We start from the raw sequence: 16,246 nt of genomic DNA, 5'->3' as shown, positions 1-16,246 counted from the left end.
AAAACAAACAAAACATGAAAATCAGTGGAAGTCTTGGCAAGCACTCAGGAGCACCCAACATAAATAGTGTTTGCTTACAAATCCTAAGCACCATTTCCACAAACATCTCAAACTTGGAAGATCCAATATAATTGCTGCATTGGTCTGTCTATAATAAGAACAGAACTGTGGATGATTTGGGGTTTTTTAATTTGTTCTTTTTTTCAGTGCTCTCTTTAGCTGACCTCCTGATAGAATTTGCAGCCAGACACTTAACTAGGTAATTTATTCTTGTAGGTGCAGACAACAACCATGTGCATATCCGTTAGCCTAAGTGGCTTCGTGGTCCTGGGCTGTCTGTTTGCACCCAAGGTGCACATCGTCCTGTTCCAACCCCAGAAGAATGTGGTTACACACAGACTACACCTCAACAGGTTCAGCGTCAGCGGAAGTGGGACCACGTATTCTCAGTGTAAGTATGGAAATTGGCCCTGACACCTTCACACATAGCATTGTAGTAGGGAGCAGGCTGGGAGGGGAAGGAGTGGACATAGAGAGGAACAGACAGCATGTGTTCATTCCCGTGAACAATCTCAATTTAATTTAAATAAGTACTGGTTCAAGCACTATGTGCCAGGTACTGTGCTAGGTGCGAGGGATACAGAGATGAGCGGAAGAGTGAAAGGTCCTGCTTGGCAGCACCCTATCCAGCAGGGAAGACAGACATTAAATCTGCTACAATTTGAGCATGTTGTAGGGTCAGAGAGTCTGCTTTCTGGTCCTGACTCTGCAGTTAGCTCAATAGGTAGCTGTGAGCACGTTACTTATTGTTCCCTGCCCCCGTTTACTCATTGTCCTAGAGGGGTGGACTAGACTGGGCTCTGTAAAGCATGTTCTGTGTTACATAAATGCTGAAGTTGCTTCACGAGAAATTAAAAGAGGGAGATAGATAATCAAATAAGATTAAAAATGCTACGTCCTAAATACCCCTTAGAAGTTCAAAGCACCTCTTTTAACCTGAGCCTGTTAAGTTTTGAGAATCTCTACATCAAATAAAGCTTTATAACTTTGTTATTGGCAGAGTCTCTTAAAAGTATCTGATAATAGTTAAACCAACTAACATCCCATGGACCGCACCTTGGAAAATGCTGTGATAGATTTTCCTCTATTTCAATGCCACAATGTTTTTTCAGCTGAGAACCAGCTGAGAAGGCCCTTTGAACTGAAGGCTTACCAGGATAACTCCCCAAAATTCTCCTCTAACTGGCCTGCAATATCTGAAACACTATCCTTAGAAAAGTATTTGTTTAATTCTTCAGCATCCTCTACAGCACAACTCTCCCTAAAAGGGACAACCTTTGAAGCCATTTTTCAGCTCACCTGTGATATGAAATAGGAGGAATTCACTGACAGAAGGATGAGGGGGAAGGGAGAGTGGTGTCAGGGGAGGAGGAAGGACTGGAGTGACAGAGACAAATGACTACTTCACAATTTTGCCTCAAGTCAATTAGAAAGGATACTTCAAAATAGCTCAGCATCACAGAGTGAGCAATCACATTAGTGCCCCAGTTTCTCTGACAAGGTATAAAATTGAAGAGGGCAGCCCTTCCTCCAGAAAACAAAGGGAAGACTGATGACTGGTACGTGTTCAGTAATGCACCCGATACACTGGTCCTTGGTTAAGAGCTGCTATTGGCACATTCCTGTGTTTTCAACTTTATTTCCAGGTATCACATGGTTGAGTATCAGAATATGGCAAAACTTGTGATTTTCCTTGGATCCTCAAGAAACCTGCTTATTTCTTAAGCAAATAAATCTCTTTCCTAGAGGCCCAGCTCTAACAGCTAGCTAGTCCAAACAAGAAAGAAGTGGCAATTACTAACGATAATACCACCACCTGACAGGAACTAGCATTTATTGAATGTTTTCTATGTGCTGGGCTTTATGTTAAATACTTCATATATGTATGTGCCTGCTGTATCTCATTGTAAGCTCACAACTCTTCAAGATAAAGAAATCTGCCTGGAGTCACACATATTGAACATGGCAAGATCAGAATTTGAAGCTGGTTTTTCTAATTTCAAACCCCATGCACCAAACTATTATATCATGCTACCTCACCCAGAATGCAAGCTGGGGAAATTCCCATGAGGCTTGGTACCTGATAAGCTTTACAGGGAAGGTTAGCTGAGCCTGTGTAGCAGATTTACCCCTGGTAAAATAAAATCTTGCTTATAGCTCAGAGCTCTTGGTTGTTACTGCAACAATTCAGCAAAATCTGTAAGTCTTCCACAGACATGGCTCAAAATATCATACATCCAAACCTCAGTGATTTAGAAATGGTGGCATCTTTTAATACATACACAGGAATTAATAAATTTCTGAAGGTATAGCAAGGACACTTTACCCCAACCAAGCCTCTCTTCACAATTTCAGAAATATTCAATTACACAAAAACAATGTACTTTGACTACAGATGACCTGTTTAAGCTTTACTCAGTATGCTAGTCTGCTAACACCCCAATTGATACTTCAAGGTAGGCATCTACCCAGCCCGTTTTATAACTGTTTGCTTACTCAATAAAATTTTAAATAATTTATTTTAAAAGTCTAAATTTAGATCTAATTTTTCACCAGTTTTTGTCTAATTAATCCAAATTAGTGAAGTGTTATTAAAGTAACAAAGGGAAATATTTATGTGATATCTTTAGACACTTCAAAGTACATAAGTAACAGATACATTTATCTCTTATTTATAATGTTATATCTTTAATTCAAAAAAGTTTTATATTTGTGGGCTCATTTTATCCCCTGAGTATTAGATATCACAAATTCCATTTTATAGGTGAGAAAATAGAGAAGTCACACTCAAAGATATAAAATGATGTAAGAGTTGACATTAGCATTACACAATTGTGATTGATACATATGCTTTCCTTTTAATAAACTGGAAGTATTGTCCTAAAACTCATTCATAAATACTGGGGCACCTTCGACAAACCCGAATTTTCTAAGCACTTGTGCATGACAGTGGTGAACAGGACAGAATCCCTGATTCTGTGAAGCTTAGCGTCTAGTGCGGTATTTTTCATCTTGTAGGATATAATCCATTAATGGGTCATGAAATGTATTCAGTATATTTGACCAGCATTTTATAAAAGACAATAAATAAAATATCTTAGAGTACATGATATGTAAGAAGGGAAAGCAGTATTTCATGATGTCTGTCCCAGAGCTTGCATGTGTGTTCCAGGTGCGGGGGAAACACTCGCCACTGTGAACTGCAGGGGAAGGAGTGAGAACGCCATGCTCCGTGAGACCTAGTTCTGTGTATGAATGCATTGCTGGCCAACTGTGGTAAAAATTTAAGCAACTGTTTAATACCTCAGTGCCTGGTTCCTCCATTATATATTCAGCTCAATTTATATTCATTTCCCTCCTAAATACTGTGAAGTATGTTGTTTTATAAATCAAGAAGAATCCTTCAACTGCTCTGAATTCATTAGGTAAAACATATGTTTTCCATCACATATGTTCTCCCAGCAAGCATTGTGTGGGTGTTTTATTGCATTAGGTTATTGTTACCAATATTACTGCCGGTTGTCTGATGAACTCCCTCCTGAGGTAAAAACAAACTCCCCTTCCCCACTCAACAGCAATCTATTCTCAAGAGCAAACATCCCCTAAATGTAGTGGCTTGTAACAACAACCTTTTTATTATCTCTCACGATTCTGTGGGTCAGCAATTCAGGCAGCACTAGGCCAGGTAGTTCATGTGCCCGCGAGGGCTTGACTGGTGTCCTTCTGCAGTACCAGCTGAGAGTGACCTGGTCTGGTGGGTCCACAGAGCTTTCACTCTTACACTGGACAGTTCAGTGGGGAAGCGCCTCGCCACATGGGATCACAGAAAGCATGACAGAGCCTGCCCAGATATAAGGGAACCCCACCTCTCAAAGAATGTGTGGCCATTTTTTGTTTTGAAACGGTCTTCAAACCCTAAACTAATCAGAATTACACTCTTACCAGGGATGACAGCAACTTGACACACAACCCCATGCAATGCTACAAGTCGCCTATACTGGAAGGGGAGTCACATTAATTCCCAGTTAATTCTCCGGCAGGAAAGCAGTGGATGGACCATATCACCCTGAAGCCCAGGCGAGCTCTCTGACAGCCCCTATGGTGGCTGACAGCAGCAAGGGTATCAGTGTTGCATTTTTAAAGCTGAGCTGTAGCTCCAGAAAGATGAAAATTATGATCAATCAGAGGCAGCCATGGAGGAAAGAACATGATTAAAGATATCTTGGAAAACTCAACCTTTAAGAAATATTTACATACTGCTGGGTGCAAAACAGGGACAATTACAGTTAGGTCCTGTTAACCATACAAAGTGGGAGTCAGAATGATAAATATAAAGGAAACATGAACTTTTCTCCATTAAGTGTACACATGGGCCAATAACTCCCAATATTTACATACAAAAAATAAAAAACTTTTTGGCCCTGACCAGGATGGCTCAGCTGGTTGGGTGTCATCCTGCAAAACAAAAGGTCATGAATTCAATTCCTGGTCAGGCCACATGCCTGGGTTGCAGGTTTGGTCCCTGGTTGGGGCACGTAAAAGAAGCAACCAAACCATGTTCCTCTCTCACATCAGTGTTTCTCTCCCTTTCTCCCTCCCTTCCTCTCTCTCTAGAAAATAAATAAAATTTAAAAGAAAACTATTTGAAGTAGAGATTCTCAAGCCCTACCCATAACTATTCTGATTCATGTAGTCTGGGGCAAAAGAAATATGGTTTGTAACAGATACCCCTGCTGGTTCAGCGGAAATGATCTAAGGAGTACATTTTGTGAACCTTAGTCTAAAACATCCTGTCTACTTTATCCACTGATATCAGTGCAGAGCAGGGAGGGCCTCTTTGATGACCCTCAAAGAGGATGCGGGCATGGGGCTCAGAGAGGATGAAGCATTTTGAATTGCACCTTCTGCTTCATGATGCCAGTAGCCACATTCCTGTGCAGTTATTTCCCCAGCTCCCCCCAGAGCCCTCCAGACAAGGTATTTATGGCACAGAGGCACCTGGCTGCTCAGAAAACATTTATTGAAACTGGCAATGCTCCTTCCAATAGCAGTATAACTCAGAGACCAAAACATCCTAAACTCAGGCTTGTAATGCTGCTCTCACACCCACACACATAAGCAAACATTCTTTGTATCTGGATGTGAAAGAAAAGAGGTCATTCTTTATTTTGTACAGCTTTAGAAGCAAAAGGGCTTCCCAGAGCCGGTCCCCACAGACAGGCAACCAAGAAGGGATGCTGTGAATGTAAGTAGAACCACATTAATTTTGAAGGTACAAACTGGATGTGCATGTGAAGTTATGCCCAAAACCCTCATAGGACCCACTGCAGGTCAGAACGCTGCTGTCACTGATACGGGTTTGCATGAGCATAGACTGGGGAGAGGAAGGTGAGAAATGGAGTGTGTGCCTAGTGGTCTTCGGAGCTATCATGTACACAGGCTTTCTACTATGGGGATGTGTGATTCTCTTGTTCATGACAATCGTTCAGATACAGGTATGTCATTACCAGTGAGATCAGCCCGGAGGCTTCTGCTGTAACGATGCCCAGAGTCGGGTCCTCGAGGAGCCATAGGCACATGGCAATTGATTTCCTCTGCCAAAACCTTGTGCAGGAAGTCACTTGTCTAGGTGGTAATGTGTGAACTGCTCGATTAATAGAATCATTCTTTATTACAAAGGATTTTCACATTATAAAAAAATCAGTAGTAGAAAAAGGTCACGGGAACAGTCTTTGAGAAGCACAGTATACTTTTCCACAGAGCTACAGCATCAGAGAGCGAGCACCTGAGGACAGACTTCGCACTTACCAATGGTCAAGCCGTGGAAGACACCCCAATTAGGAGAGGGCAAGCCATTTTTCAAGCATTTCTTCTTCTCTACAGTGCCAGTCCAGAAAAACAGCATAATATGCCTGCACTTTACAGTTCAGGGAGTCCCAGAATGGCACTGCGTGCTCCTGGCCAGGCAAATTAGCAAGTTATTTGGCAGCACATGCTGAATGACTGACGGTCAGTCAGGCATAGGTATGTTATAAACACAAATTCTCACTGGCCAGTGCAGATGGAGCCTGGAGTATTCAGCAAGTTAAGCCATCTGCTTCCAGACTGAATATACCTAGATCATCCAAATCTGAAAAACGTCAACCCATTTTCCCTGTGGAAGTGAACGTCCACAGCATTCCTGGGGGTCTCATTCCGTTAGCTTTCATTCCCTCCCCCACTGAGGGAGGAAGAACAGAGAGCTATGGCAGGTAACCCTACATAAATTAACGAAGCAATGTTCAATACCTCTCCTTTCTTCCATTTAACGTTTCCATTGTATATGTCTTACAGCTGTTCCTTTGTAACTTTTAAATCACTTTCTCTTTACCTCTAATATTTTGCTGATTTTCCCTAAGCAACTATAACCCACCTCCCTTACTAACAGTGACCCACAGAGTCCAGAGCTAGAAGAAAGGCTACAGACCATTGATTCTAGTAACCATGTTTCTAGATGAGAAAACTAGGGCCCTATCTACTAAATACTTCAAGGAAGTTGATAACTGAAGTCATAGATAAAACTCTCAAAAGCTGCTATGTGGCTCCTCTGGCCTCTCTGGATTTTCTGCCTCAGCTCAGTTACAAAATTCATGGCACAGACTATTCTGACAATGAGAATCTTAGCATCTGCAAATTCAATGATTTTTTTTTTGAAGTCCAAAGCTTTCCCTTCAGTGCTATATGTGACCACAGTTTGTTCTGCCAGCACGGGTACAGACTTTTATTCCTCTCAAAAAGCCCATGCCAGGGAGTTCAACGACATATATCATGTCCATCTGCACCCCCAGTGGCCCCTACACCCAGGCCGCACACAGAGAAGGTGTGGTATTCCAGAGGGGAAACCCACAAAGTTCCTCAGAAAACATGATTTGATAAAGACAAAGGAATATTGTGGCCAGCTAAATGTTTATATCAAAGATATTTCTCCCACTTAAATAGTTCTTTAAAAGCAAGTACCACTCTCTCAAGTTAAATAACATTGTACAGTTTTCTCTTCTATCCCATATATCTGAATGTAGCATAAACTCAATAGCTCAAAGGGGTTCCTAAACCCAAGTTCAGTATCATAGGAGAGATACCTATAGTCATATGCATTTCATTGTAACCCCAAATGTATTAATGCCTTTGGGAACATGGTCCCATGGTCAGAACCATGAAGATATGTTCATTAAAAAGGAACTATGCATATAAACAAATACTGCCTATACATTGACTTCAGATGATCAGTACCTTCAAGCAACTCTGTCTGATGTCAATTTATGCTACACCATTTCTCCTTTCTACTCTCTTTTCATTTTGTTTAAGTGAAATTATCAGACTAACATCCAAAAATGGAGATACCTGTGTGCTTATTCCACAAAATCCCTCTCATATGAAAAACATTTTTAAAGATGTCTTCCCTACCTGGAGTAAACTCAGAGACTTTAGGGGAGCGATCCTGAACAAGTAAATGTGATCAAACTGATGGGCAAGTCACACACTCATTCATTGGAGACACTTCTGTCTAGGCCCTAAGGATGTGGTATTGAAAAAAACAAACAAACCAGGCACTCGGGGTGTATGCATTATAATTAGGTGGGGTAGGGCACAGTCAGACAACCAATAATACTTACTGTATCAGGTGTCAGTAAGTGAAATAAAGAAATTCATATGAGGCATAGACTAAAAAAGGTATACTGGGAGTAGAGCGAGTTACTTTATTTTCTAGAGTGTCCGGGGAAGTACTCTCTGATAAGATGACACCTGAGCAAAGACGTGAAGGAAATGCAAAAAGAGGGTCATGCGCTTATCTGGGGGTAAGACACTCCAGGCCGAGGAAACAGCAAATGTAAAGGTCTAATGTGGGAAGAACATCATAGAGGTAAATGTGGCTCAAGGGAAAGGAATAGGGTGCAAGCGAGCAGAGATGAGGACAGAGAGGGGGCAGACCATGAAGGACTTTGGAGGTCATTGTAAGGACTTTTACCTTCCTATGAAAATAACTGAAATCATTCAAGGGTCTCATCGGAGGTGTGGCACAGGCCAAGTTTAAAGCACCACTTTTATCATTTTAGCTGTGGAGGCAGAATATGAGACAAGGAGCAAGCAGCCAGAGACATCACGCAGGAAGCTATGACATACTCCAGATGCTGGTGGCTTAAATCAGGGCGGTAGCAATTAAAGCTAACAAAGTGTTCAGAGGCTGTCCATAATTTGATGGTGAAGCTAACAAGATTAGCTCCACTAGATGGAAGAACAAATGCCTGACATTATTTTATTAGAGTTTAACACTTTTGGCTTCGGACTTGGATCTCTAGACATAGTAACACATACAACTCATATTAGGTATTTGAACCTCAGGATGAGTGAGTCTCTGATCCTTGCCTGAAAACACACCTATAGAAAACAGGAGGAACCAGACATGTTGGACAACTAAGAGGAGACCAGAAGAATGCAAAATAGGTAGACTAATACAAAAATTATTGAGTCCTTTCAATTACAAATTATATCTAGCGTAAGTTTGCACTGCTTGAGGGAAGACAGAATAAAGGAACGTGACTGGAAAGAAAGCAGGACAGCTTGAAGTGGCAACAAGGGATTGTGGGATTTAGTGGAAAACCAATGGGATTTCTGTTGAAAAGGTAATTAAGTCACATCATGGGTCATAAAGAAGGTGCACACCATATTTCCTCTTTCCATGAACCTTGTCTCACAAGAAATAAATCACTGAATGGAGAGGCCTTTGCATTTAACTTCCAGCTCCACATTTTGGTCTATAACTTTGATCCAACATCATAAAGAATGTGATTTTTCTCATAAATCTAATTTTAGCAGTTGAAGATCATGACCCTGAGAATCTAGCCCACGTTTGTTAACAATGGATATTGTCTTCCACTGTGAAACCTGGGGCTGGTGGAGTCATCATCTGCCCAGGCAACATAAATCAATCAGCAGATGAACTTCTTCTGGCACAGGACCAAGGGGCACTAACACAAGTAAAATTAAGGTGAATAAGAAAACAGACTCACTAATGAAGCAGTAAGACAAAGCAACAAGCAGCTGGTAGAAACTGGATTCTATGACCATAGCATTAAAATATCTAAACAAGCTGACATACTGGGAAAAATTATTTGGGGTCACTAGGAGCAAGGAAATGGAACAGATGGGAATAAACTGGAATGTCTGTCTGTTTAAATGTTTGTTTTCTTCTTTTCCAAGGCTGATATATTACATGATTATAGTTACACACTGATTCTCAGGAACCAAGTCTCAGCCACTAAATTGACTAACACACTTAGCATCCATAAGAATCTATTAAATAAACATGTTTAGCATTGACTGAGGGTCCAGTTCCCTGAAAAAAATAAGGCCATTTTCTCCAAAGCCTGGCCAGCCCAAGCATTACTGGTGGGAGGAAAATGGATTTCACAGTGCAAGACAAAGCTGCCATAGATCTCCAGTGCTCCACCTAGTTTGTGAAGCAAAATGTGCTTTTGGATGGGTGTGAGTTGCCTTTGTGTGATCAATGGTGAAACTTACTAGGTCTTTTTCAGTTTTCAGTCCTTTCAGTTTTCCCTTTGAATAACAAAAAGCACCACCTTAGCCTAGAGTAACTAACAGCTCCTCCTCACCCCCACTCCTGGAAAAGCCAAAAATAAGCCTTCAGCCTCTTATTTTTGACAGAAAGAATGATTATAGAATCAGCTTAACTGTACTTTTAAAAAAATGGGCTAAACTTACACCATTAAAAAATCTTGTGAGAATTTCACAGAGTAATAGCAAAAGCTCATCACAAACACACACAAAAATGAAAGTACTTTGCTCTTACACATATATTACTACCTTGGGGAAAAATAAATAGGCTAATATGGGAGACATATGTGAAGTATTTATGAAAGGCAAAGTAATTGAGACACTAAACTCATAAAACAGTAATTTCCTCTACTATATTCAGCAGCATGTACAAAAATAAGAATTTTTTTACATAATAAAATAAAATGCACTGGCAAAAGCTACAGATGAAATAGTAGAAGAGAAGCAGGAAAATACAAGCTACAGTTCCCTTCAATACACCAAAAAGTTCTCAGGTAAGAAACAACTACAGAAAGAGTCTTGGGGGTGTTTTTGCTGTTATTACTTATAAGAAGACTTGGAATTTACACTGTCTTCCTCTCAGAGTTTAGACATTCTAACATGGGGTTTTCCCTTTAATGTGTCTAGGAAGCAGGTAGATGATTCAAAGTTGTTTGGTGAACCCCCATAATGATGTCCATGGGATGTCTAGTAGGTTAATTGAAACTGTAAGTCGACGACTTTCTATGAAACTATCTCTGTAGCCCCCATACTTCTTACCTACCTAGTCAAAATACACCCAATTTTAAGGGAGTAGAGTGCAGTGAGCAGGCAAATCCTGAGCAAGTTCCACAATAGAAGGGGGAACAGCACAGGAGGTTTCTGGTATAATCTTTAACAATGCAGGTGGAGAGAGGTATTGAGACTGGTCCAAGGTAGAGAGAGGGGGGCGTAGCTTACCAGTCCCTAGCCTCTTAGGCCTGCCCCCATGACTCACTGTTCTTCTTCAGTCTCTGAAAATGAAAACCCTGCACAGAAGTAATAAAACTTGATCCTGGGAAAGATGAAGAGATTAGTCAAAATGTCAAAGGCAGCCGTGCCTGCTAGGGGATGCTCGTGACGTGAGCCAGTTCTCTTTGCAAGGGTGGTTGGGGCTTTAGAAGCAGAAAGGTTACCTGTCCCCAAGCAAGGCCACCCACCAGCCTCACATTTGCTGGCCACTCCTTCAGGTTAAAAAAACTATTTCCTTCTTGAAACTTCCCTTGGTCCCCACCTTCTTCGAAGTGCAACCATTTATACAATCATTTGGGAAATATTTATAGAAAGTATGTTCTGTGATCAGCAATGATGACAAAGACAAGCAGAGGCCCCTGCATATTTTATAGTCAACAGTATAAGACATAAGACACTAACAACAACAACAACAACAATAAAAGGGCAAGAAAAGAATCAGTTTTAAAATTGGGTAGTGTGACAGAGCAACTGGTTGGCTACATTAGGTATCCTGATGACCACCTTTTCCAAGAGGTGACATTTCAGATATGGATGACAAGAAAAAGCCAGACATGTAATTAAGAGAAAGAAAACTATTCCAGGCAGCAGTGACAGCTACTGCAAAGGCCTAAAGTTGAGAAGCATATATGCTGTGTTTGAGGACAAAAGGAAAAATAAAAGTGGGGGTGGGGTGGGGGAGGCATGGAATTAGGTGGACTCAGAAAGACAGGCATGGACCGAGTCACTCCGGCATTTATAAACCAGAGGGAGGAGAGCACAAAGGGAAGCCATCGGAGGCATACAGTTGTTTTTAAATGACTTATTTAAAAGCACTCTCACTGCCATGCAGAGAATGTGTTGCAGGGAAGCCCGCTGAAACAGGTATGGGGGGATGTGCAGGGGGTGGTGGTGTGGGGCAGCTAGTACAGTCTTGCAGAGTGAGATAACACTGCACTGGCCCAGGGTGGTGGATGCACGGCTAGAAGCAGCTGGGTGTGGACACAGAAGAGCAGAAGGGACCTGGTGACAGGCTTGGCATGGGAAGAGGGAAAAAAGGAAAGGGGCGTAAAGGTTAGACTTTTGGTTTGGGTCATTGGCTAGGTGGTGAGACTCTTTACAGAGGAAAGGAAAATGAAAGAGGGAAAGGTTAGGGGATCAAGAGTTATACTTTGGCCACTTGATTTGAAATATCTATTAAATATGCACACGGAGATGTCGAGTAGACGGTTGGATACAAAGAAGCTGCAGGAAGAACACATTAAATAGCCGAAAGGGCTCGACTAAGTTTCCAGTGAACCGAGGTTTGAACTTCACCTTGTTCTTTCTCTTGCCTCATCTAACTTTGATGAAGCTAGAATTAGATAGAGAATATGAAGAAACCCTGCCAGGAATAAGGGAAAGCCTTAACATTTGGAATTACTATCGCTTTCCATCAAGTATTTATCTGGCACATACTGTGTTAAAATGGCTTCACTGTAGAAGCTTCAGGAAATGTACATTATGCTGCCCCACCCCTAAAGATATGATTTTAGTGGGCTCATATTATAAAGAAAATTGAAGCTCATCCTAAAAATGATAAAAGGACAAACATTTCCAGAAGAGTTAGCATGCCACATGATGCCACATAACTTTAGGCAGCCACTCCCTTGACCTTATAGATTTTCTCATACATCTAGCCAAGTAACCAATGAAAAACTGAGAGGCTGTAGTTTCCCTGGCGGTGAGCCTGCTGAAAGACTTCAGTGCCCCAAGTATGGTTAAAGCTCCTCCACTGAATGAAATATAATCTCAAACTTCATCATTGGTTTCTCCTTCATGTCTAAAAAAATGCAATTTTATGGAGCAAGAATATTTCCGCTATCAGACATGAACACTTTAGCATGAAATTAGTTTGCCTGACTATTCACTGAGAGGTACGCCCTTAAGGAATGGGACAGCTGCCTGGTCAGTTTGACCTGCCCTGTGGTCAGGTAGCCAAGAAGAGCGGCTCCTTCTGGGCAGAGCATGTCCAGATGGACAGACCAAGGGATGGAACAAAAACAGCTCTAAAAGGTAATGTGGAGTTATCTCTGATTCTTTTGACTACATAGTTTCTCCCTTTTGTTCTCATTCAGAAAACAAACAAACAAACAAAAAATGGCATCAAGGGTGAAATAGATATAACCAAGCTATACCTAGATTTCTTATAAAAATAAAACCTCCCAAACAACAAGAGCTGTGAATTGTATCTAGGGAAACTAAGTGCCACAAAAAGAAAGGTTATACATATTATACTCGCACTGTTGTCACTATTGTCATGAACGAGCACATCATCCTTTGAGAACGTCTTCCTTTCTGAGAACTATTATGAAATTGAAGTGAGTACATCAGCCCTTGCTGGGGGTTTCACCAAGGCCATCCCCACTGCATGCCACACTTGAACCTAAGGATATGTCACACCAGTCTCTGGCGGTGGAGTTCACAGATGATTTGTGGGGCTATGTAAGAGCCATCCCTGCCCAGAGAGAAGCAAATTAATTAAGGTATCGAAAATAGTAATTAATTTAACAATCTTTAAGAAAATTGCAGTGAGCTTTCAATTTTGCATATTCTATTTTACCAAAATTAATTTTAAACCCACAAGTGACTCCTTTCAACAATGATTATGCTTATCAACTCCCTCTAAGAGGTATGTTATCAGTGGAGGTTTGTGCCAGGACACATTTTAATTTAGAGTAGAACATATTTAGAAAGTTGATCTAGGACAGTATTAAATCATTTAGCATTTTCTAAAGCCAAAGTTAAAATGAGTTTTTGACTTAGTTTTAACAAGTGTCTGGTATTATTCATGCCATTACCCATGTTGCCCACTTGTCTGACACTGAATTCTCTGTCCTGCTTTGTTTCCCAGCCTCTGCAGGCGTGTACGTCCCGACAGTGTGCAACGGGCGGGAAGTCCTCGACTCCACCACCTCCTCCCTGTGATTGTGAATTGCGGTTCAGTTCTTGTGTTTTTAGACTGTTAGACAAAAGTGCAGCTCCGGAATATGGAAACAGAGCAAAAGAACAACCCTAGTACCCTTTTTTAGAAACAGTACAATAAATTATTTTTGAGGATTGTACAGTACATAGTGATGTGTTAGGACTTTTTAGGCTGATTTTAGTGCTCCTATTGTTAATGATTCCCCAGAACATGGAAAGAACCTTTGTTTACAGAGCTGAGCATTGGTGACAAGGTCTGACAGGGTCCGTCTACTAAAAACTATGGTGGCAATATTAGATACCTTTTTTTCCTATAAAGTTTTTGTAGGTTCTTGTTGTAACTAATTTAGGATGAGTTTCTATGTTGTATATTAAAGTTACATTATGTGTAACAGATTGTTTTTCTCAGCACAAAATAAAAAGCATCTGTATTAATGTAAAGCTATGAAGAATAAAACCATCAAGGTTTTTCAGCATGGTGGATAATGATTTGTTCTTTTTGAATCACTTCAAGTAACTTGAATATGTTGCCTTCAGATCATTTCTATTTTTAATGTTGGAAGAAGCTATCTAATAGCACTTTTGTTCACAGCTATGCGTACTTTAAAAAATTCTCACCCAAGGTTATGTTTATTGATTTTAAAGAGAGTGGAAAGGGAAGACACACACACACACAGATACAGAGACAGAGAGAGACAGAGAGAGACAGAGAGAAGCATCGATGTGAGACAGAGACATCCATCTGTTGCCTCCCATATGCACCCCGACTGGGGATCAAACCCACAACCTTTTGGTGTACGGGACAATGCTCCCACCAACTGAGCCACCCAGGCAGTGCTATATGTACTTTGAACACAAACTGTTACCCTAGAGAGTTGTGAATGGATCTGGACTTCTTACCATCACAATGCTTAGAAATTGACTGATGACACCAAAAATGGCAGGCCATTTCAATGGCCAGATGACATGATACATATTGGTTTCTTTAAGTCATATCTTTACAGCAGCCTAGAATGTGCTCAGATAGGGCTCTGAGGCAAGAAGAAGGGGAGTTCCTATGTTCTGAATGCCAGAGCAAGTTCAATGGCTCTCATTTCCAAAAAAACTAGCTTAACTAGTAGGAAGATGGCTGGGAAAGCATCCTGTCATATTATTAAAAAATCACTCTCACCATTCATAACCAAGGAGAGCAATAAAAATGCAGAACCTACTATTTTCTGATGCTTTTCCAAAGTCATGGGGACAATGCTTAGGCACATGGGCTTGTCACTAAACTTTAATATTCTACCAAGCTAAAGAGGAAACAGGGAATGTGTGGATAAATTAAAACTGACTTGTTCTTACCAATACTGTCCCATATCTCCATGTAAGCCTTTGAGCCACAAATCATTTATTAATGTAGAAAAATTTACTAGAATCTAACTACCCATCAGGTTCTGTGCCAGGTGCCATGGATAGAGAGAATGCATTAGCTTCCCATGGCTGAATAATAACCTACCACAAACTGAGTGGCTTAAAATGGAAGTTTATTCTCTCATAATTGTGGAGGCCAGAAATCCAAAATGAAATATGGGCAGGGTCCCATCCTCTCACAAACTCTAGAGGAGGATCTTTTCCAGGCCCCTTCTAGCTTCTGATGGTTGCCAGCTTCCTTGGCTTGTGGCCACATCACTCCAAACTCTACCTCCATCTCCACACTGCCTTCTGTGTCTGCTCCATTTGTCTCTAACAAGGACACCTGTCACTGGGTTTAGAGGCCATCTGAATAATCCAGGACCATCACATCTCAAGATCATAATTATATCTACAAGGGCCTTTTTTTTAAAATGAAGTAATGTTCCCATGTTCTGGGGATAGCATGTTGACTCACCTTTTTTGGGGGGGGCCGCTCTTCAGCCCATGAAAAAGAGAAAAATATGATGTAGTTCCTGCCTTTAGTATAAAGACTATGAAGTATTCTAATGGGGGAACTATGACTGAAGAAGACAATGAGAGGAAGAAAAAGTAGAATCAAGGATATGAGAGACTTGCAGGCTAAAAAACCAGGGCCTAGTGAATCAAGACATGCTGGTAAGATAGAGACTTCCGGCAAGATGGAGGAATAGGTGGACCGTACCTCCTCGCACAACCAAGATTAGAACAACAATAATTTACAGACAGAATAACACTCAGAACTGATAGAGGATTTATCTGAATGGAAGTCGGACAGCCAAGAAGTTGAAGTAGACCCGTACATCTAGACTGGTAGGAGACTACGAGCCGGGTGGGTGTGGGGCTGGCGCGGAAGTCAGGGAAAATTTGGCGCAAAATCAGCGCAACAGCCATCCAGGGCACAAGAACGCAGCAGTGACCCCTGAGTACGCAAGCTGTGGCTGGCGGACCCAGTGAGGCGGCGATTGTGGACCAGGGCAGAGCTCACAGCCCAGGATCCCAGAGCAGGGACTGAGCCCAGGAGAACGGAACTACCGCCATTGTTCCCTCCCATCCCCACTCCCGCCCCCGCCCCCACTCCCACATATAACGTCACAATCTAGCAACTGGGGTGCCCAGCCCCGGTGAACACCTAAGGCTCTGCCCCTCACCGTAACATGAGCGACCAGACCGAAAAGGAGAGACAGGGAAAGACATAAGACATGTTTCC

At 41.5% G+C, this 16,246-nt stretch overlaps 1 protein-coding gene across 2 annotated transcripts in view; it reads left to right on the top strand.

Moving 5' to 3' along the window:
• GRM3 (glutamate metabotropic receptor 3) overlaps positions 1-13,672 on the top strand; it is a 201,798-nt gene extending 188,126 nt beyond the window's left edge. Inside the window, exons 5-7 of one of the 2 annotated variants that reach the window (XM_028526231.2) lie at positions 277-451; positions 5,237-5,305; positions 13,535-13,672. In XM_028526231.2, the coding sequence (XP_028382032.1) occupies positions 277-451; positions 5,237-5,305; positions 13,535-13,608 (318 nt within the window). In that variant the 3' untranslated portion in view covers positions 13,609-13,672. The remainder of the gene's footprint in view (positions 1-276; positions 452-5,236; positions 5,306-13,534) is intronic. The other variant, XM_036010673.1, reaches the window with a different exon arrangement.
• The last annotated feature ends 2,574 nt before the right edge of the window (positions 13,673-16,246 follow it).

This window comes from Phyllostomus discolor, chromosome 10 (assembly GCF_004126475.2).
Source record: "Phyllostomus discolor isolate MPI-MPIP mPhyDis1 chromosome 10, mPhyDis1.pri.v3, whole genome shotgun sequence".
In the NCBI taxonomy this organism is placed as follows: Eukaryota; Metazoa; Chordata; class Mammalia; order Chiroptera; family Phyllostomidae; genus Phyllostomus; species Phyllostomus discolor.
This window is presented reverse-complemented; position numbering and strand designations above follow the sequence as displayed.